The sequence below is a fragment of the Stigmatopora argus genome, chromosome 11 (assembly GCF_051989625.1).
Source record: "Stigmatopora argus isolate UIUO_Sarg chromosome 11, RoL_Sarg_1.0, whole genome shotgun sequence".
Classification (NCBI taxonomy): Eukaryota; Metazoa; Chordata; class Actinopteri; order Syngnathiformes; family Syngnathidae; genus Stigmatopora; species Stigmatopora argus.
Genome location: NC_135397.1, coordinates 7,090,001 through 7,114,275, shown reverse-complemented (window position 1 = coordinate 7,114,275; position 24,275 = coordinate 7,090,001). Strand labels below are relative to the sequence as shown.

Below are 24,275 nucleotides of genomic sequence, written 5' to 3'. Positions count from 1 at the left end.
CCACAAAATTGCCATAGAAAGTGGTACAAAAAAGGTGACATGGTAAAATCACTTCCTAAAGCAGACAACTCTATTTCAACTGGCCCTTATTTTGAATGCAGCCTGCAAGATTCAACTCTCTGGGTGTGTGCCATTAGACAAGGCACACTGACAAATACATCAAGGTAAGAAATAAGAGTCTAACTCAGGAGTAGAAAGAAAACATTACTAGCTAGTGCCCAGTCTAAAAGTTGCTCTTTAGTTGCTTGGCTTTAAAGATTGGGGAGATTTGGCGGAAACTCTGAATGCTGTGGACACCATATCTACACAACATGATGAGAATGTGTGTTTGTATGAGTGGATTTAGCTGCCTATTTGAAGTGCAGGCCTTGAACTCTGGCAATTACTTCATATCATGGATTAGATGGAGAGGGCCAATAGGAAAAGGTTGGCAAGACGTCAGGTACCATATGCAGTGAGAGGGCAGAGAAGCATTGAAAGCTCTTAAGGGAAAATCACTTGAAATCTCACATCAGAGAATATTTTCCTTTCTAGCAGGTAGGTTGTAAAATCCCTCAAAACAATAGCAAATTACAGTCATCTGAGATCTGAAACACTGTCTATCATAGTTGTATATCCTTAAAAAAAGACTTGTGTACTTTCATGCACTGTAGGTTCATTATTCGCAATTCTGATTCTCATTAAATTGTTTATGTGAGTGAAAGGTAAATGCAACAGCAACTATTGATTTTTTTTAAAAAACATATTCATGCAAGAGAAGGTGCTCATTTTCTTTCAGTCTTACCTCTGGGATATTGACAGTGTAGGGCTGGCCATGGAAGATTGGCGCGTTATCATTCACATCTCCAATTTGGATGTTGACAGTGTCTTTGACCACCTGAGGAAGACATTCAAGCACAAAATATGTTCTCTACTTGCAACGTAACCTTAACATCAGACAACCTGACAAAATGTGTAAGAATAACTAGAACCCAAACATTAATTTTAGCATACGGTACAAACATTTAAATATACTCGAGCAGTATATACCACCAAGTATCAAACATGTTCCAAGAATAAGCGATAGCAGTCTGTTTTAGTTTCACACTTAATTTGACAGGAGATTATTAAGCAACACAAAAGGTTTTGGATGGGCTGTACAGTAATAATTAAAACTAATTAAGAAAAAAAAATTGTAACCTGTGTTAACTGGTTGTGTTCATAAGAGCAATTGCAAAGGTCATATTAATGTGTCAAATTTGTATAGGATTATAGCCAGTTTGTTGTCTCAGAATTTCATAAAGAGTTGATCTGACCTCATTGCTAATATTTAAATAAAAGCATAGTTAACTGCTTTTTTTCAGTAACAAATATTTCATGTACTTTGAGGAATAATTTTAATTAAAAGAGAAGATCCAGCCCTCACCTCCTGAATGTCACTCACGTAGAATTCAACTTGCATTTCTGACTTGGTCTGAAAAACACAAATTTACTGATTTGACACCAACAACAGAAAGACAAAACAAAACATACAATTCTTCTTATTCAAGATGGTGGACTATCCGCTGCAAGAATTCTAGATGAGCAAGTAAGCTTGCACCATCTTACCTCTCGGTCAAGCTGTTGTCGTAGCCATACGACGCCAGTGTCTTTGTTTACCGAAAAGTACCGCATTGCTTCCTCTCCTGAAACGCCGTACATGAGTGGTTCCCCTTCAGGGTCGCTTGCCTTCAGTTGAGCCACAGAAGAACCTGCCGGAAAGAAAAAGTGCACCCTAAAGATACATAACACTTAATTTAAAAGCAACTGGTCTTAAGTAGACTCTATAATCATTATGTTTTCATAATCTCACCTTCCTCAAAAATGGACAAGAAGCAAAAATCCATCAATCCCGTCATTTGTGCCCCAAACTGCTCATAAAACAACAAATTAGGCGTCGCGATTGCCTTTGCCTCTATTAAATTAATATACAATATTTCCTATAAAAATGTAACTAAAATGACTAATTAACGCAAGGATTTATGCACCCTTCTCATTGCGTCTAATGAGATTTATGCAAATGTGTCTGCTTTGAAAATAATTTATAATTTGGTAGAGACGGTGCAAATTAAGCTTTCTACCTCGTAGTCATCAATAACTTTCCCCCCATTCCGTCTGCTCTTATATGGGTAGGCATACTTTCAAGTGACTAAAAACTAATGGTCACTCAGGACTAATGGTATGAATGAAAGCCATTTATGGAACGTTAACTTCAACTTGAGAAAACAGCATTGGACTTATGGTCCATCTACAAGGAATAATTAATTCCATACATCTAATAATATGATCATGCTACTGATTTACCATTTCAACTTGCTATGGGGACAGCAACAAGTTAAATATGGTCTGGAATAGAATTTTAAAAGGTAAATATGAAGATCATTGTAAAGAAACTGTTGAAATGATGAACATGCATCATAGCATACAGTAGGTATCCTTCAATTTTTATCTATAACACTGTGGCACTTAGCCCTTTCGAATGACAAATAAGCCAATTTAGCATGTGATGACAACGTTACTGTTACAAATGAACAGTTCACTTCCACATAGTAAATATGCAATCACTCAAGCATTGAGTGGGTGAAAAATTATCTTGCATTTATGAAAAAAAAAAGTGTACCTGGTTCCATATCTGCTGATAGAAGCTATCATTCGACATTAAATCAATAAGAATCATGTGTGTTTGACATGTACCTGTCCTGGGACTTCGGGATTAAGAAAAGGGGCTGGGAGGGCTTTGTTCATTATGCCAGCAATATCTCTAGACCTTTCGTCCATCGGACTACTTGATTCAGTGGGACAAGCACTGTCAAGACTCCAATTTCAGGCCCGTCGTGAATTATAGTTGCACATTTTATGTGCACGTGGCCTAAGACATGTGAGGGACAAGTTTGGGTCGAACACCATCCAGCAGGTACAAACAAAAAGCAAGCCACCTCCAAACAAGTGAGAGGAATTGAGATATTTACCTGATAAATACTTGATGAAAATTTGCACGGCAGCGCTACTGAGCCTGAGGGAGCGAGTCATACTATCACCGGTCTGATGAGTCAGTGGCCTGCCACTCATGTTACCACGGTGTCCATTCACGGACAAAAAGAGCCTTCAAACACATCAGGCATGCCAAACTGAAGCGTTGCTAAAGTCACGCTTCTCGAATCAATCACCCCCGTCATTAATTCAAACTGGCAAATACTGACTTCAGCTCTCCGGCAGTGTGAGTCCATTCAGTGAAGCACTTTTGCATACACATCTTAAAGACAGTGTATAAATTTGCCACATTTAAATAAACTTATCGGCTGCCAGTGGGCACGATAAACAAACGTTGATTTGCTGCCACCCTTTCAGTCCAGGGACAGTGGGCACTACTTTGAAAATCTATTCAAAAGTTAGCAACTGGTTAATTCACTATTAGCTCAGTTTTGAAATCACTTAGTATTGGATCGGGCATCAATTGCTGTCAAGTAATAATAATAAATAAGGTAAATAGCTAAGTAATATATATAAGTGTGAGACCTATTTCCTATATGAATGTAATAATAAAAAACATTTAAAAAGGGAAAAATACAATTGGTACATGAAAGGGTTGAAGTCACAGAAAAAAGAAAATCATGTTTGGATTTCTATCACCATAAATGGCACTAAAAGTCTTAATGGATGAGAATTACAAGTAGTATTGAGCCTATTAGATCTGTATTTTTTTTTTTAAGTATATATATATATAGAAAATCACATAAGTACCACTGTTCTCGATATATTTTAAAATAATGATTTCTACTTTTTTTTCCTGAGTCCATAAAATCTTACTCGATAGTACTACATAACACTTTGAAGGCAATTTGCCAGTCAAATTCCATAACATGATTCAAGCGACAATTCTGGCTCATCTTTTTAAAAGATCTCTGGAGGGTACCTACACTTACTGGGACCCCTTTCCTTTCCTCCAGACTAAAACAAAATGTATATTCTGCTTTTGTCGCATTCATTGAAAACAATGCAAATGAATTAAAATGACATTTTGCCCCATCTTCTCTGAAGTGTGCTATGTTAATGTCAGAGGAGTTTGTGTTCCTTCGGGGAGGCAATCTCGATAAGGACATAAACTTAGCAGCTCTAACTCAAATTATTACAGTGGGGTGGGCAGAAATGTGCTTGGACCTCAATTTCCATAGAGAAAGGTGTGTGTGTGTGTGTTCAGGGGCCATGTTTAATAGAAGTAGGAAAGTTGAATGCAGGTAGTTCATTTCTCTGCTTGATAAGGACATCTATGGCGAGTAGTTTCCCCAGGGAGGTCAATTAGACGACGGGCAATAAAAAGGAGAGGAAGGAAAAAGCCAACCGAGCGTGTTTGCACGCCTTTATGTCGATAAAATAAAACTGGCAACAAAACAACTGCTGAGGTTCAAAACAAGTCAGTCATTAGAAATGAACAGAATTATCACTGACAGTGGCATTTTTGACATTTTTTTTATTTGAGGTCTCTCCCTGCCACAGACTATTGATTGACAGACATCCAATTCAAATGAATTTATCATTAGTGATAGATTGGACAGTAGATAATCTCCATTCAAAATGATTGGACTTTCAGTGCCGTCAATGGGAAGTTTGAGCTCCTTCAAGACTAATATCGACCATGCCAGTGGTGTCTTGTCTTCTTTGTTGCCTGTGTGTTTTTGTGTGTGGCATCAATAACAGCAAAGGCAATGAGCTTTGAAGACAAATAGTGTCAGGAGTCCAGCTTGAAGTGACTCCTGTGTTTCACAACGCAAACCACCAGAGTCCTTGGGTGCCTGTATATTAATCCAACAGATTTATGACTAAATCTGTCACGGATGGGATGAGAATACCTTCAACCTTTCCAAACAGCATCCCTTAGAGAAATGCAGTCTCCTGGACTGAAATGTTCATGAGACCAGGCAAACAGTGGTCATGCAAAAAAAATTCAATTGTATTGTTATTACAAACAGCATAGACTTTTCTTATTTTTTTTAGTGTAAATCTTATTTTCAGTTTTTTAAATATTTCCGAGAACATTAAATTTCTCAAGACCAAGTTATTTAATCAACTTAATTATATGCTTCGTATACTTGTAAGCAATTCCTTTCCATTAATCACATTTTAATTCTTCACGGCCCACCTATTATTATAATATTCACTGAGTATTAGTGTGTGTTTTGGTAGTTAGAACAAGAGGGATGACAAGTTTAAGATCTAAATTATTTGCTACTGTCCAAATGGAGAAGACATCTATTGCTGTCAGTGACAACCAACAATTTAATCATGTTCCATTATTAATCACAAAAAAGATTTTAGTTGATAATTATATCAAATATGTTTTGAAATAGTGCACTTGATTGCATTTCAATAAAACAAGAACAAAAAAAACATTCTTATCTAAACCCCAAAAGATCTAAAGTTATATTGCCAATTTCAGACATTTTTAGGCATCAGACCAACTTTCCAGAAAAAATAATTGTCATTCGAGAGGCCCAAAAATATTTCCCCATTTCAGCAGCAGTCGGTGAAGTTAATGTGCGCATCAATTTAATTAGTGTACCAGTTTAAAGTGTGTTTTTTTGTGTTCTGTTTTTTTTTGCTTGGCCACCGTGGTGTAGAGTCCAGTTACTACATATGTAGTGAAGTTTATTCTAATACAACTCAGTTTGTCCTCCCTTATCCAACGGGACTGATTCATGTCAGTGGTCAACACAGAAATAAATTTCTGCTCTCAGTTGGCTTTCTAATCCAGTCAAATTGTGAAATGATGAAAACAGTGAGTGACAAGGCAGTGACTAACCATTGGAATTCCGATTGAATTCGCACAGTGAGGGACATTAGTGGACAGTCATCTCACGCGTTGCCGAAGAAAGACAGACCTGCCACAGCAAATTCACATGCAGTGCTGGTCACTCTCAAATCGCAAAAGAAAGATAGCCCTCGTTTCTATATTAGTATTCTCTTTCGTTCGCTCTCTGTCGCTCTCTTGTTTTCTCATTCGCTCATCAGCCTTTGTTCTGCTTGTTGAGGCCACATAGATGGATGCAGGCGGCTCTGATTGGACTGGACAGGTGGGTATGGGGTTCTTAGGATTCAAGAGTGACAGCCAAACCAGTCTGGTCAGTCATTGTCAGCCGACATGCCGCCAAAAAGCACAGCACTCCAACCGATGTCCATCAACGGTGACACTTGGTGACGCCTGCCCAGTCCTATAAGTCTCGTTCTGTGCTCTCAACGTTTAACTCTGCTGCTCAGTTTAAAATAATAGTTGTTGTTTTTCTGCCTTATTTTTCACATTCGGACTGTCGTATACTGGCCCAGGGATGACCTCACTTGAGCCGTTACTTCGGAATGAGCTAAATCATGGTCAGGTAATGGAACATGTCACCTTGACTGTGAGGCCGCGAACAAACACAATTCCAATGAAACAAAAGGTTCTGGATGCATCTTCCCTTCAGTTTACATAGCTACCATTTAGTGCTAAGGGTATTGAAATATCTTGTTAAAGGTTCCTTCATGTTTTTCTGTAGCATTTCCTTATTTGCTGGTTGTAGGTTGATGTTTGGTTCTTCAATGTTTTAGCTTTTCCACTGTGTACTCCAATTGAAGCAAAACAGACTTACAAAAAGGCTCCTACCAATGCTCTTGTCAGTTTGGGGAATCATTTGAATTAAGGAATTCCTCAGATCCACTTGCTCATCCCATTTAGAAGGAAAAACGACGATGCCTGGTGTTCAATGTTTTGAGGCTCCATCTATAATAAACTGTATGAGGCTTTCACTGAACCCCATTAAGTCCCACAAGTAAGAATTGAACTGCCCTGACCTCTGTAGCTGTATACACAGAACTGTACAGATTTGAATGAAACAGTTTGCGTAGCAACAGCTCGTAGAAGCACCTAGAGATGTTATTTTGTTATGAAATATATGATACTATGTGGCATTGGAAAGATTGTAATCATTTTTTGATGTGCCAATAAAAAATATATATATTCGTGAAATACCTCATAATTAATACGGGATTGCTTCATGGGTGCTTTTATCTTTAAAAAGGTCAAGCCAATCACTAATGAGAATGATACTATGTACCTATTCTCAAGGTGTGGTATTGAAGTATTACCATAATACCAAGCCGTATCTTTTCGTAGCAAACATTGAAAAATTACACTTACTACAAATTTACTGTCCCTTAAACAACAGTGCCATTAATCTTTAAACCACTGGGGAATATGTAAATAAAAGCCAGAGTGGAAATGTTCAAATTCGGTTTAATTAGCCATTTCATTCCCCAGTGTTGTGTGACAATGTTACAAGGTCGTTATTTGTGAATGGGGAGGAGGTTTTAGAGACTTATAGCCACCATTTTATTGCCATTTTGCTCACTGCGTGAGTATAAAAATATAAAATAATTATTGTGCAATATAAATATGACACTGGCTTTTTGAGTGACTGCAAAAGTTATGGTAATAAAATTAAAGTTAGTACTACCTACAGTCCTATGAATAAATAAATAAATTCAGCAAATAGTATCGCGCAAAAGGTTCACTATGCAAAAATGTTGTGGTTTTCATTCATTTTACAACTTGCAATAGCAAAGAAAAGTCAACTTTACCTTTGCAAAATGAATATTAAATGAAACCTGTTGAACAAACATACACCACTCGAGTCATGAGAGCTATGACACCAATGATAAATCAACTCTGGGGGACAAAAGATGAACTAATGAGAGTATATCAGACACACCAACATGTTGCAAGTAACAAACATACACGCATTTCCCAAACTCACACCCATAACTATTCTGCAGTGGAGCAAAAAGGGGTGGTTGCTGATGTGAAACATCAATTTCCAGGTTAGCTGCTTAGTGTGGCTCAGGCTGGTATCAGCTGTGACCCAGCTGGGCCAGATAAGCAGCTGCCAAAAGCTGATCTGCCATCCAGCAATGCACCTCTTTGTAATGGAGAATGTGCTAATACCTGCACACACAAACAACTGTGCGTGCACATACACAAACAAACAGAAAACTTGTGAGAAATAATTTAAAGAAATGTTGCACGGTTTGAATAGCATCCAAAGAGATCATACAACAAGCACAGTAAGAAGAGTGGAATCGCAACTTGATCTGATACACACTTGAGTATGGTAGGGGGTCTCCAAACTTTTTTTTGTACTTGAGGGCCACTTACAGACAAAAACAAAATCAATTTAGCTACTGTATAGCTGTGCAAAACATTTGAGTACCGAGCTCACATTTTTTAATGGGAACTCCATTTAACCCTTAAAGGTTCAAGCAAACGACTGTCTGGCGGATGTGTGGTTAGCGCGTCGGCCTCACAGTCTGAGACCTGGGTCCAAATCCAGGTCGATCCACCTGTGTGGAGTTTGCATGTTCTCCCCAGGCCTGCGTGGGTTTTCTCCGGGTACTACGGTTGCCTCCCACATTCCAAAGACATGAATGGTAGGCTGATTGGAAACCCTAAACTGCCCCTAGGTATGAGTGTGAGCGTGAATGGTTGTTTGTCTCCTTGTGCCCTGCGATTGGCTGGCTACCAATTCAGGGTGTCCCCCCCTCTGGCCCGAAGTCAGCTGGGATAGCCTCCAGCACCCCCCGTTTCCCTAGTGAGGAAAAAGCGGTTCAGAAATTGTCAAGCAAACTATTTGCTACTACGTATTCATTTTGTTACTTAAAAAAAAAGGCAAACAATGGTTTTAAACCCAAATTTGATGAAATTATAAAATGACCAGTCTAAAATTGAATCTGTCTCAGTGCCAGATTCATCTTCAGATCATTTAACCAGTGCCACATTGATACAATGATTTGCTCATTGGCAATGCTGCTCCCCCTGTTATTGCACACATGATTTCAATTAACTCTTAACATCAACAAAACTATTACGCGCACAGCCAGCGGCTTTTCAACATGCTTCTGCAGTCCAAATAAAAACAATGTGGTCATTACACAGGAAAATGGGAACCCACAAAAAAACCAATATGTGTTTCCATTGAAGAGGGGGTAGAAATCAATCCACTATGCAAGCAATTTGCACCAATTACATTAAATATTTTACTCCAATGCTGAAATACCCCCTTTGAGGCTCTAATTTATATGGTGACCTGCTGTACTTTTAACTACAAAATACATGTGGTAAATAATAAACTGACTAGGACAGCCAGTTTAAAATGTAGGTGAAAAGTCATGGCATGGCTTTTTTTTTTAAAAAATTAAGGGCAATGCAAATAGTTGTTTACAGCTAAGCTAAGTCCCTCTGTCCTAACTTTCTCCATTTGAAAAAATCGTCTTGAGATAACTTGTATTGTCAACGTAACGGTTATGGAGAACTCTGAGGCTTGGAATGCTTCATTATGACACTAAAGAGTCACGTCGCAGGAAAATCTTGCACACCCGTGTGATGGATGGTGTGTTTGCAGACACTGCTGAGCTATACAGCCATTATTTCCTGGGAAAGGAATGGATGTGCAAGGTATGAGGTGGCGATAAGAGATGATTGACTAAACCAAAACAGAGGTCCCTCATCAGTGGCAGTCAGCTGACATTATAGTGCAGTCATTGTGGGACAGCCAAACGACAGTAGAGTGCAGTAACAGGAAGTACGAAGATGTGAATCCTTTCAAGTGAGGTACAGGCCAGAAAAAGTAGAAGTCATTAAGAATATCTCCTGGATATGTAGGGACTCATCTCTGGCAGATATCAGCTAGTTCAGTCCTCTGCAGGGAAGGATACTTGCCTTTGCTGCAGATAGATATGATTTGTAAAGGTATGAAACATGCAGACAGACACTGTGATTCTCATAGCGCATCCACCAACTCACTCTCACAAACAGTGACAGGTAGAGCGAAACTGGCAGAGATAAAAAGGACAGACATATCTCATGCCAATTTGACTCAAATGGGAGATGATTGGGGGAGCATGAACAGACTTCTGCACTGGTCTGCTCAGTCAGAAATGAATACTATATAGAGCGTTCTTTCCACGAGAATGGATGGCGTTGGATTTTGGCTAGGATCCCAGAAAAGTTATCTAAAAAAATAAAACCTCAAGGAATTTCTTTTGCACTTCTAAATCCTCCTCTTTACCTTGATTACCCTTTTATTTTATCATGGCCATTTCATCTCTGGTTTTATATTCATCCCGGCTTTAGATTAGCTGATCTGTGGAAGCAGACAGGCGGAAAAGTCTTGAGTAAACTCTGTTTTCTACAAAACATGCCGGCCGAGTCAGTTCACATTCACACTGATATTGATAAGACAACACTCAATATCTGGAACAACAAAGAGCGCACGTACCTTGGAAAAGTATTGCTGTGGCCTTTAAAAGACCTCACCACTTGATTGTTTGATTTTCATCCGTTGGAAATCGTTTTTTTTAACTGACATAGTTATAACCAATCATGAAAATTAGAACCATAAAACTCAATTCTTGTCACATACAATAAATGACCAGTGAAATTAAGGGATTAAAAGTATATAAAAAATAGAATAACCTTGCATAGGCAACACCAAAATGAACTGTTCTAGAATTTAACTCACTAAAACAAGCCATACCAGAAAGTGTCCTCCCCCTTAAAGTGAAATGAATAAGGTCAAATGCTGTTATGAATATCTGAGATTTTTAATACGCGCTATTCTTTACAATGTTTCTCTAGGCTAGTATGAACAATCAATTTTGTGATGTCCTCCAACTGCATATTCTACTTCTGAAATTCAAATATTAAATGCAAATGTCAATCTTTCTGGTAAAACATCCAAAGAAATGTTGGTCTTTTTACTTGTATCATTCATCTTGAAACAAATGAAGCAAAAGAGTAATTCTGTGGTCTCTGTGATATTATTAATAAACCTTAGCTCTCTCTCCTTTGTGAGCTTTCCTTTTAGGCTTCATACTTTAATGAATGACTTCTACATTCTGAATAAATTTTCATTACTAAATTAAAAATTGAATCTCGAGAAGTTAATATTTGCTAGGAATTAATTACTGTATTCAGGAAAAACAGCTTAATCTGAAGAATGAGAGCATTATATTATATTTCATATGCCAAATTATGGAATTCAAATCCTGACACATGTATCAGCTATATAGATGCCATTATAAAATAGTGGGTGAGGATTCTGGCAACACTTGATCCCAATATTTGCTGGGTCTTTTTAATATTGCCATTTAACTCCCATTTTAAAATTGACGGTTGAACACATTAAAACGTCAAAACTGCCTTGAAATCACCGAAGTGTAATTACTGATTGTACACATAGCAGCAAACCAGTACAACTCTTCTGTGCAAGGCGTTCAATAAGTAGCGCAGGTATGTAATTAAAAAAAAGAAAAGAAAAAAAACTGAAGACTTTTGAAGAATAATTTAGGCTGAAACAGTTACATCACCATTGAGAACGCATTAAGTGCACAGTAACTAGAGTGGCAATGGAAACCTGATCATTGTTCTCCTGTCACGCATTTTTTCTTCTGACCATTACAACATTTACACATTCAAAACAAATTGATCTTATGTAAAATAATAGCCAGGTAGGTCAATTGTGCCACTGTAATGTCAAGTTGATATTTGCGCAGACTTTCCACTGAACCTTGAGATGAACAAATCTTTTTAAAGTGTCATCTCGTCTAATTAAAAGTGGGAATAATATCATTGCAAGGGCTGTAAGGCCCTAGTTTTAGTTGCATGACAGTGACTTCTTTAGGGTTTTGACTGTTAGGAAGAGTGCAGGCTTGACATATTACACCCATTGCTCACATAACACTAGCAATTGCGGGTGGGATTGTGCATGGCCTCTTGTGTTTATGTACGGCAGAGCCTCCTGGACGAGGACATCTGCTGAGCTAATAAACAATAATCTTGACAAACACTCACTGTCCAGTCTCTCGGCCCACCCTCATCATCACACTGCTGAAGAATCCATCATAGGCTGGGCCAGGGACATGACTGACAGAGCTTTGGACCACTGGAATGTACTGTGCTGGAGCCCAGCCCAGCTGATAGAGGACACGATGATTCATGGTCAGAGGGCAACTAGGACAGAACAGTTCAGGAAATAAGCACTAACCAACAACACCGCCCAACATTTTACGGATACACAAGCTGGGGGGAAAAAAAATGATGGACCCCTGCCAAAACCAGACATTACTTTAGGGTTATGATGATGAAGATATACTGCTGACTTTGACAGTAACGATGCCCTTGCCTAGCTACAACACACATTTAAGCAAGATGATGATAAACATAAGTGTAAAGGTCTTCCAAGTGACTCCTATATATCTATATCTACATATATATATACACATTTACACATATTTATCACTTGACTGCTTTAAATCTGAGAAACGAGTAAACCAACTGTTTGAAGAGGCGTAGAAAGGTCATGTCACTAAATAAACAACAACAATAAGGAAAACAACCCCTGAGATCAATCTAATAAAAAAAAAGAATTCTGCCTTTTGACATGGCAACCAGTTATGAGAAACCTGACATCCCTAAATTGTCTCTGTCAATCACAACAGCGAATAGGAATGGCGTGAAGTACTCAAAATGTAGAGCGGAAAAGAAGAAAGACAGAATAATCTCAAATGACGCCAACGGATTACCCAAATATGTTAATAAAGATTAATATACTATAGTTTAAGAATGTATTATATTAAGCACAGCGCTAATATCCACACAATTTTCATCATTTCTTCTTCCTCAAAACGGTTGCAGGGGTTGCTGGACCCTAACCCAGCTGTCTTCGGGCAGAAGGCAGACTACACCCTAGACTGGTCGCCAGTCAGCCGTAGGGAACAAATGAAAATTTTTCACTACCCCAGAATTATAGTGCTGGTAGTAGAAATTGAAATCTATTTCTGTTCGCAGTATACATAAGAATTTTCACAGAAAAGCATTGAAATAGAACAACCATTGCGATCACTGTCAGTTCTTTTTTGACATCCTTTTACTTATGTTCAGTTACTGTACTTTTTTTTTTCAATCTACAGTTGCTCATCATCTGAGCGTAGTGACAGCCAGCACAGACTTACCAACAGGCATATCTTCATAGATGAGAAGGTACGTTGAGAAAAAGTAGTTCAGGAAACGCGGCGGCTGGTTGGAACCTGTGAAGCGGAGGAAAGCAAAGAATAGTAATTCCTATTATAGACTCCAACCTTTGATGGAATCAGTCTTTTTTTCAACATTTTACCGCAGTTATTTATCAGCCATTGACTCTTTCAGTAAAATTGACAATGCTAGAAAACCAGTTATACGGCATTTTGTCTTTAAAAATCCTTCCTGTGAAATAGTTTGTCCCTAGTAGACAACCAATACATTTGAAGTGGGACGGTGGCAGAAAATGTTCATTGATTAATGTTCATCCTTCTACTTCAAATAAATTGGACGGCTATCACCGTCAATGGCAGCTGATGAGTTAATAGTTAGAAAGATTCATTTTAGCTGCAAAATTTAATGGTAAATGCACTTTGTTATAAGTGCTTTGACACTATACCCTCATTTACCTACTAAGCTGATTGAAGGTGTGGTTTGGTATAATCTTGTATGTCAGTGAAAAATCCCTAATAATCGTGCTGTGTTTGGCTATCATTATTAACTTGCCCAGCAGCTCAATGTGACGCATAATGATGTCAACATGATGTCAACCAGCTCTCCACCACTGACTTTACCCTCCTTGATGTATTAAACTTTTCTAATTGGTGAAAAATGTCTTTGGTCAATCACACATGTCCAAATGTCATGCTTGCATCATGAAATGCAGATTAATTGTCATTAGTAAGTAATTACAGCAATGATCATCCATCTAATTTAGCAACCGCAGAGGGCTACAGGTTCAACTTGCTAATGGATTGCGAGAGTTAATAAAAAGGTGAAGGAGAGGAGAATATGGACACATCAAAGCAAAGAAAAGTCAAATACACAGCATACGTAAATATAAACGTTAAGGTCAGAGGGTGCCTAATCGGTTACAGATTTTAAAGAGCATAGGAAAATTCTCTCTCCTAATGAGGCACGAGTTTAATTATCATATTCATGCCCATAGCAGTCCATCCCACCCGTTTTCCAACGTGCTTGGTAGTGCGACCAACGATAATAAAACAATCTGAAAAGCCTATTTGCTTGGCACAGCCTCACCTTGATCGAGATTTGCACCTCACACTTAAATAAGGCCGTAGGTGTTAGATGAAATGAGCAGCCAAAGGGTCATGCACTGCAGTTATTACAAAAAAAGATATACTCATTGTAGTTGATGGAAACATGTTGTGGCATTCACTTAATAACGTTCTTTGCTTCTTCACTGCCGCGTGTGATTGGATGTGTCTCCTGCCTGTCACTGTGAGACGTTTTACCGTGACTTTCCACTAAAGCGCCTTCACTGTTCGACTCAGACATTCGTATGGAACACTCAGCAAGAACACAAAAACATTTTCAAGAAGTTTGTAAGACAGTTGTAGATAGAGCAGATAGAGAACAAGGAGAACAGAAGGTTCAAGAAGGTGTTGCAGCAATGATGAAATGGGAAAGTGCACATGCTGAAAGTAAAATGTGTTAGGGGGGGGCACCAAAAACTCCTTCCGGACAAGTGATATAAAATCTTAATTATTTGTGTCATTTTACAGATAAAACCTTATAAATCTCAAACTACCTTGTGGCATACTTTTAAAAAATGCCATACTTCTAGTGATCAAATCTAAAAAAATATTTGTTTCATGAAATAGTCATTCTATACAGTAAATTACAAGCCCATATCCATGCTTTAAAAGTAATTTTTGTTGAGATAAGGATATCGCTCACCTTCACAGGACTGTAAAATAAGGAAGGGGAGGAGAATCTTGGCAAATGTCATCCTGCTTCCAAAGAATGACATCACCTGCACCTGAAAAACAAACGCAAATTTGAGTCACAAAAATAATTCAACATATTTCTACGGAAAAGTGCAGGATTCAACTATGGATCTTGTCGTATAGATACATATTAAACTTCACACTCTGACAGAAGTCTGCATATTTTGTATGAAGACTTGCATTTAAAAATAGAGAAACATTAGCATCACAATCTGGCCTAACCTACTTCCCCGTATTTGAATCCACCTGGTTTTCCTGCCTCCACTCTAATACACAGAACCCATATTTTCATAGAACGGCTTATAAGAGACGGCATCAGCCTGCTCGCAATCGCAGGACTCACCATCACCCTTCTGACAAAAACCCTCTCAGCAAGTTAGGTCTCTTGCTCTTCCCTCTGTGTCCCTCTGACTGCTGTCCCATGTTTCTTGCCTTCCCTTTGATCGTTTTCCTGTCCCTACATCCATGTCTGCACATTCTGCAAAACTCATATTTTGCCAATTTGAAAGGCTATAACCCAAGCTGCAGGATGTCATCTCCCACCAAATTTTGATAGGCACTCTATTACATTCCATCTCTCTGTATATTTATCTAGTGTAGTCCATGACTGTGTCACTATTTCCCCATCTGTGCGTGTCTTAAACGTAGTTTTCATTCTGTACTTATGTGCATGCATGACCATTTTTAGAGGTTCTCAATGGAAGCACCTAAAAAAAGGGGGGCATTTTAATGTGTTCACCCTTTTCACCACTTTCTGCACCTTTTTTGTCATGAGCTTGTTCCACACATTTTCTCCTTCACCCCATCACACCTTCAGCTTCAAAGATTTAAGTCTCTTTACCCGCTCTGGTCGTTGCAGACTGTGTCTCCCTTGTTTGGCGTCCCAGGACGTCCACGACGGATGGCAGCATGCATCCAATTTTGATTTATCAGTCGCCATGGTCAAGTTAAAGCTCGGTGGTAGCACCCGCTAAAACTAGCACCCAACCCTGCTCTGAGAATTGCAGGATCCACAACTCTCATCCAACTACATACAGTATCCAATGTTTGGTATTCCAGAAAGCTTAAAGAGTGGCCCATAACTTTTTTTTGCAGTTTCCCTAGTGTGCACTAAAATAACATTGACCAACACTTTTCTAAGGCCAGGAGGAATATTGACTGCTTACTCTCTTTTTTTTTGGTACTGGAGTTTCCTGTTTGTTTGCATGTCATGTGATGTGATGTGATTGCCTCCACCTGGTCTCATCAATGTTGCTGCATTTGTGAGAACCAATCAGCCTCTCTCAAGTCTGTATTGACTTCACCAGGTGCATCTCGTTCCCCCATAATTCTGTTTGTTTCCATCAACTTTGGTTACTGTGAAATCTTTCTCAGCTTTTAAACTGTCTAATTATATTTTTTGACCCAGCAGTATATCACCCTTTTGGCCTTCTTTATGTAATTCAATATTTTATATCAAACTCACTCTGGCTTGGTCACATTCCCTGTACTTGAATCCAACTGCCTTTTTGCCTGCATGCCAAATTTACTGCTTTGACTCTCAGATTTGCCTAATCGTTTCAGTCTCCATGAGGAACAGCATGAAGGGACGCACAGTTTTTCTAAATGATCAAATGATGTGTGGGCATTTCCCATTAGGGTCGAGACTTTTCCTCACATTTGTTAAGAGTTCAATCACAGTGCAAGTCTGATCTTCCTCAAGTCTATAGGAAAGTGATTTATATATATATATATATATATATATATATATATATATATATATATATATATATATATATATATTTATATATATATAATGTGTATATACATATATATACATATATATATACATATATATATATATATATACATATATATACATATATATACATACACATATATATGTATATTATATATATATATATATATATATATATATATATATATATAAAGATATATATATATATATATATATACCATCTAGCATCTCCCACCCACTCAAATTGTTCATCTTATTCCCATTTTCCCTCTAAAATTGACCAGCGTCCTTGTGCGGCCTTGCAATAGAGACCAATCCTAAATGGTAGCAATTTAATTTTGAAGGGTTATCTTTCTAAATTCCTCTACTCCCTCGAGTGCTCACTTCAGATGTCGGTCCCTCTTAAAAGCTTAGCATTGTTCCTCCTTCCACTTATCTGATTTCAAAATAACAGAATACATATAAACATAAGTACAAAATGCGTGATAAACAATCAAATAAAAGCCACATGCTCCTTTATGTTGCTGCTTTCTGTAAATTTGTCAATGTGCTTTTCGAAATACGGCTTGAGATAACATTCAGACAAAGCAGAAACCATTTACCTGAAAATGTGATGGAGGTGAAATGTATAAAAATAAAAAAAGGGATTTTGAGTGTGATTAGTATTGGACTTCTGTTTTACTTTTTTCCACATTTTCCAAATAACAATAACAAATTGCCAGTTTTATGGTCAAACCTGAATGAGTAACCTTTTGTTTTCTTAAACAAAATATTTCTTTCTCCAATTCTCCTTTATATTCCTTTAATTAATAATAATAATTACAAAAAGCAGGGGTCACTACACCCTTCCATCTAGTTTACATAACAGTTAATGATGGTATGGAGGTTGAGCTGAGTGCAAATGGACAAGACCTATTAACATTGATATTTATACACTTATAGAAAATTAAGGCCCTTATTTTAATGCTATATGACTGTTTTTGAAATGTGTGAGGATGCTAAGGAACCCACACAAAGTCGACAAATATAGGTGAACGTACTAGGCACTCTGCCACTGCTGTCTTAAATCTATTTTATATTCTGTTAATCAATGGTCTATCATAATAGAATAGTCCATCCAATTACTTTTAGAATCATGGGTGTATCTTGAGACCGAATTTGAGTTTTAGTATTCATGCCTTGTTATTGATGGTTAATGAAAAAAGAATGTTAGTGCCGCACTGATTGAACATTTTTGTCCAAAGTTACGCATTATAGCTATACTCGTATGTTTTTATATGTGCAGATATAATTTCAACTGGATGCCATTTAGCTAAGCAGAGGTGAATCTAATTAAACCAGAAATGAACACAGGTTAATGGTTGGCATGAAAACACAATCAGGACATGCTGGGATGTTCCTCTCACTCACTTATGTCTGTAACAATTAAAGCGAGTAGGACAGAACTAAACGGCAGGGTGATTGCTGATTCAAGCTGCTCCCCTCTGTGGCGCTGTAAAACTCAGCTGACTATACTGTCACAATTTATTAAGTCTTGAATTTCCTCCTATGTTAGGCACATCTTCTGCTCACCTCATACACCCATGACAGATCCTTATCTTAATCTCATGCTTTTTATTGTCATTCGTTATCATTGAAATAGAGCTTAAAGTTGTTGATAACTTAATTTTTATGAAATAAAAAAGTGCTCCACAAATTTAAAATGTGTCTTTAATGAAAGCAACCCATTTTTTAGATTATTTTTTAGCTCAACAGAATTAATTTAATAAAGTAATTGAAAAAAAACACTACACCTAATCCGAAAATCTAATGTGAGTAAAGCCTTACTGTGGACAAACTGTAAAAAAAGGGATGGATGACGGAATAAAAACTTCACTTGCAGACTTGTCCTGGATTTTGCACTAAATCCACATTAAATGCAATCTTTACACAACATATATGGCTCCCACTGGGCTTGGTTTTGTAGTTTTCACCTAATTTTACATCTATCTAATGAGCGAGTTTTACAATATGTAAGAGTAAAGTGTGACTCTGGCGATTAAGGAACCTATAAATAGATGGGCAATCCATGAATCTGCACGGAGATTGCTTGAGACAGGGTGCCTACAATCCAAGTTATTGATCACATAGCCAGTGTTTCTGATTGACTTTAATGTCTGGAAAAGTGGGCCTGAAGTGTGGATTATCGCCGAAAATCAATGATCGTTTTCAGTCTGCTTTCTTCCCTCATGACAAAATCATCGGTCATTAGCAGAGTGAGCAGACCGATTAACAGACATTTGGCTTTGTCAAGTGGGAGGGAGGTGCAGCGCTGCTCTGATGAGCTGTGTAATGACTTCCGTACCACCCTCCTGATCTCTTTATCACCAACATGACATGACTTGGAAAGGCTGACTCGGCGAAGTTCTTTTGAATGACATGACGGGGAAAACATGATGACAATAAGTAAGTAGTTCTTTGCTGTTAATAAAAGGATATGAATCTGCAGTTTATGATGAGGTGTGCACGTCGATTTTTTTCTCTTTAATTTTGTGAAGTTTGAGCAATGGGGATTGTAATGAAATTGCTGGCAGTACTATGTAATACGTCCATTATAATAAAGCACTTTATCAAGTCCTGTGCAACAGTGAATTGACAAAAGAGGATGACTTAAGAAAAATATACTAAATGATACACAGTGTACACTGTGTGACACTGAAAAATGGTACATTAAAGCAGGTCAAGTAACACCGTGAGTGTACAGGTATGCACTAACCCTACTGCTAAGGAGAAACAGAATTATTACATGACAACCGTTTGGAAAAAAAATGATCGCACTGTCATATTTCCTGGCATAAGCACGAAGCGATGCTACATATATTTATAACTGGCAGACTATACGCTGTAGAAACTCATTCATCTCCATCTGTGTAGAGTTATACTAGTGCCCCTGCAACGTAGTAGTCTTTGTCTTGTTGTAAAGTCAAAATACAATGTTTAGTAGCTTCTCCTCAGCACAGATGACCTTTGCGTCTCAACATTTCGGCTCTGACCTCATCCAATGTTTTGGCCCTTTTCGTTTTAACCTCATTGTTTGAACCCATGTTCTGTGTCACAACCTACCAGTGCAAGCACATTTTATGTAGGGACGTATCCCATGTACGAATAGCTAAAAATAAGCATTTTATCAAACAATAACAGTATTATATTCCCACTTGCTCTATTTATAAAGTACACAGTAATTTAATTCCCCAGGAGCCGAGGATGCAAACACTTAAATTATAGGCTTGGGGCATAGGTGGGATTTGATATATTTAAACTATGGAAATTTAAATGAATCCATTGCTTGCTATGGATTGTTTTCTGTATTCGAGAATTGTTCACCTAAATATTTTCCACAAATTCTCACAAATATATATATATATATATATATATATATATATATATATATATATATATATATATATATATATATATATATATATATATATACATATATATACACATATACATACACATATACATACACATATACATATACATATACATATACATATACATATACATATACATATACATACATACATACATATATATATAGAGAGAGAGATATAGAGATATAAAGATCGATCGATCGAGAGAGAGAGAGAGAGAGAGAGAGAGAGAGAGAGAGAGAGAGAGAGAGAGAGAGATTCTAAAAAAGGTATTTAGTGCACTTTCAAAGCAATAAAAGGAAAAGGAAATCAATAAAAACTGCTCTAACCGTATGAGTAGAATCATTGAATTTCTGCCTTTCCTTTATTACAACTGACTGAGCAGGATAATTTTTCTAGTCTCCCATTCCTCACCAATGTGTAATTTTCATTTCTGCTTGGCTACCTAGCTTGATTTAATGACAACATCCAGCTAGAATTAGGTAGAAGTGTGTTTTAAAGTGACAGTTAGTATTACAACTTTGGTGGATTGCACCTTGTGGACACTAACATACCCTATACTGCTGGTACATTTATCTATATTTGTATATATTTATATCTATATGGCTAATAAAGTAATAAAGTTATATTTATCCAACCCTGAAAATGTTCATCAAAAGCAAATCAATAGATTTTTAACAGTAATTGTGCAAGCACACTAAATGACAATATGTAAACTCTACCTAAAAATGCATTAGTAATAACGTAGGCGAGTTATAGCAGAAAAAACTAGTTGCTCTCTGTCAGATTTAATCAAATACTTCTATGTAAAAGACAAGTTTATATTTGGAAAACTTCACAAGCTGGCAATCAATGTTGCGCTTTCCCCAAAGGATGGAAGCTCATCACAACTTCAACATGGCAACACTACAAGAATTATTACAGGCACCATGCCAGCAACACCTCTAGAAAATAAACAAGTTTTTCCACATCATACACCGTCTTGGCTCCCTTTCCCCACTCAAGCCGTTGACGCCTCTTCCAATTTGATCATACTGAAGTCCTTCCTCGAGCTCACATTGCTCTGCCTCCTCTCCAAGACCTCATAACGCACAGTCCTCTCCTCCATATATTGTGTTCCATTTGAGTCTGTCAGTCAGCATGTCAGATATGGGCTCTCCATTCGAGATTTCTTCTTGCCCTATTCTGAATGAATTTTATGAGCGTGACGCTCGATGAGAGTGACACTCAAAGAGGCCAAGTGTCACACGCACGCTCCTCACATTAGAAATGAGGAAAGGCTGCAGATATAGCATATCACAATCATGAAACATATTTTCTTCAAATAAAGATGGAATAACACTTGATATAAACATTTGTTTAGCCTGTCCACATATTTGCTTCATAGTTTGAAGGAAAACTCAACAGTTGGAACCAAAAAAGCACATGTTAAGAATAGTATTTGTCTTTAAATGGCAAACTTTGGCTATTCTAATTAGATTGCAGGGAAAGGTTGAATTCCTGATGAAGAAATACCAAATGCAGTGCTGGACATTGCTCTACTTTAATGAATATTAAAGAATATTTCAAAAAAGATTGCTCTGAGGGAGTCTGCTGTCATCTACTGTACCATTGGTGCACATGTCAAAACATGCATATGGCAATATGATTCTATTCTCCATTAGAGAAACAGGTCTTGACTATAAATAATGGGTCAAATTAAATGAGTAAAAAGTCAATTAAAAACCGCGGGGTCGCTACAGCATTAAACCTACGCCGCATTGAGTTCCAGATACATAAATAAGTAATGGACGCAAGGCGCTCGGCAGCAGGCTAGTATGAAGTCACAGGGCAGCTACCTGAGATAAGAGTGTTCACCTGACACCTCTCGCCGCGCATGCGCCGTATCGATCGTCCACTCGCCACTTGATGAGGCCCATAAAACACGCTGTTACTAATAGAAGTTGTTGGAAAAACTTGAATGTACTTTGTCATCCCATTGAACTACTTTAACCTTTAAAAGCCATTTGAACAAACAATTAAAAATCTATAATTTAACCAGCACAACTTCTTAAACAAACCCAAATTGTTCAACAGTTGTGTAAAATCTGGAAAAACGTGAGATTAACTGAACATACATTTATATAAGTAAAGTAGTGAATAAAATTCATTGAAAAATGCTCCAATGCAATTGGCCCATCCTCCCATTCCCAATGGGGAATCAATTAACTAATCACCACAGGAGGGGGAGGATAATGAAAGTGTTCTCCTACCTTCCTTGTCCGGGTGCGTCTCCGGCTGACAACCTCTAGATTGGATCTCTTGTCCCGCTGTGATGCCTCACCAAGAATGTGCTCCCCTATTTTCCTCCCTCTCTCCCTCCCTGCCTCCCTACACTATCTCTCCCACCGCCTTGCCTCGATCATCGCGCACCTCACCCTGGTCATCACCCATTGTGCACCCCACCGTGCTGCAAAGGAACCGCAAGGAAATCCATGGCTGCAGGTACTGTGTGGTTCTTTCTCATAGGTCTTCAAAGTTACCTAAAAATAAAAATAAATAAAAAATTTAAAAAAAGAACTGGGGAACTTACCACCTTTTAGATTGCATTTCTCATTCATTGAAAATGAAAATTATAGGAAATGAAAAATCTAACAGTTTAATGAGTTGTTTTTTAAAATAATAATAATAATAATCAGAATTGGCCACTTACAATAAACAACAACGTCTCTTATGAATATACAGGAATTTGTGTACATTTGCATGTAGGTCATTCATAGCAATTGTGTGTGGAAATTACATCTCACTTGACAAATAACTCCATAACAATGCATAATGAAATATGATAATTGCAATTGAGAAAATAGATGAAAAGTTACATTGCTTTACTGTTCATATTATAACTGGTGTATATTTGTTTAATTTGATTTTTTTTTAGTAGTAGGTTTCTCAATATCGACAGAAAGTTTTTGGGTTTTTTATGGAGATTGTACATTGGATAATCCTACCATGGATTTATTTTATATCGTGCTTCCCTCTAGCGGAAATTCAATTTACTGCAAAAACTGGCTGTTATCAGACTACTATAGTCACAATATATGAATAAAAGTTATCTTATTCTAGGCAAGGGATTTACCTAATATCTACGGGCCCTTATTTTTATTCCCTTGTGAAATATTTGCTATTACAAACTAATGTTACTCTTAAAATTGACCTCCACTACACAATATTTCATCATGTTCTCAAAGAATGTGAACTCTTACTATATCTTTGGTTATTCCTTATTTGTAGTGGTCATTTTTTATACTTTCATTTCATTGTTCTGATTCTTGTCATAATACTAGTTACTACTATTAATGAATCTCGCAGTAAGAAAATACATGACAGGTTTAAAGATTATTTTTATTAACTTAACCTCAGATTTCACAAAATATATTATGAAATGTATTGTTGAACTGTGTTCATATTATGGACATGTAACACCTGTTTCAACATTGAGCAGCTGCAGTTTTATGTACAAAGTGAAAGAGGGCCATAGCAGTGCAGTTAAGTTCTAATGACCAAGCAGCTGTCATGTGGAAGGCACTGGAAGCTGAGAAGAGTTCAGGCTACAAAAACTGGCACCACTACAGCGTTTTTGTCATTTTTTTTATTGCTAAACGACTATCAAAAGCATAATCCACATTCAACTGTTAGAGTGGCTCTTGCCATTATCTAAATTCCACTGTAAGATGTCATTAGGTCTTGGTTGTTTGCTGTAGAATAACAGCATGTTGCCCACTTGTGTTTGTTTGTTTCATCCCACCAGATTACTTTGATATATTCCATAGTTGCGTGTCTAATCATTTCGCCACAAGGATTTTTTGCATAGCAGACACACACTTTTATTGGGTCTAATTCACTAACAGCGGGTACAGCCGTACACACAAATTTGAATTTAAATTGTGTTCATGCATGTTTTATTAATAAAGCTGCAATGTCTCAACAAGTCTGTCTAGTGCAAAGCTGTCCATTATCCTCACCAATGCTAAAAAGTCAATCATTAAAACTCATACTCAATTTGCTTTGAATAAATACAGTATTCTTCTTTTTTGGAAACTACTATGTAGGTTGAGGTACAACAAAAAACATTGTGTTTTATGAGTGTGTGTATATATACAGCAAAGTGTGCTGGTATGTGCAATAATTGAGACACTGACCACAAGGAATATATTTTTATTAAGTCTACGTTTCAAATGCAACTCACCTGGGATGCAATTTGTATTATGGATGTGCAT

At 37.4% G+C, this 24,275-nt stretch overlaps 2 protein-coding genes across 4 annotated transcripts in view; one reads left to right on the top strand and one right to left on the bottom strand.

The window, feature by feature from the left end:
* Window positions 1-22,311, bottom strand: part of cdh23 (cadherin-related 23) — a 102,639-nt gene extending 80,328 nt beyond the window's left edge. The window contains exons 1-6 of one of the 2 annotated variants that reach the window (XM_077612592.1): window positions 22,272-22,311; window positions 14,819-14,900; window positions 13,054-13,128; window positions 1,588-1,730; window positions 1,406-1,453; window positions 785-877 (exon numbers count right to left, since the gene is read on the bottom strand). In XM_077612592.1, coding sequence (XP_077468718.1) covers window positions 785-877; window positions 1,406-1,453; window positions 1,588-1,730; window positions 13,054-13,128; window positions 14,819-14,891 — 432 coding nt within the window. In that variant the 5' untranslated portion in view covers window positions 14,892-14,900; window positions 22,272-22,311. Of the gene's footprint in view, window positions 1-784; window positions 878-1,405; window positions 1,454-1,587; window positions 1,731-13,053; window positions 13,129-14,818; window positions 14,901-15,709; window positions 16,094-22,271 lie in introns of those variants that run through there. The other variant, XM_077612591.1, reaches the window with a different exon arrangement.
* The window catches only part of plpp4 (phospholipid phosphatase 4), a 30,300-nt gene continuing 28,306 nt past the window's right edge, over window positions 22,282-24,275 (top strand). For both annotated transcript variants that reach the window (XR_013303768.1, XM_077612598.1), the window contains exon 1: window positions 22,282-22,503. Coding sequence is in view for 1 of the 2 variants with exons in the window: in XM_077612598.1 (XP_077468724.1) it covers window positions 22,334-22,503 (170 nt within the window). In the remaining variant the exon portion in view is untranslated. The remainder of the gene's footprint in view (window positions 22,504-24,275) is intronic.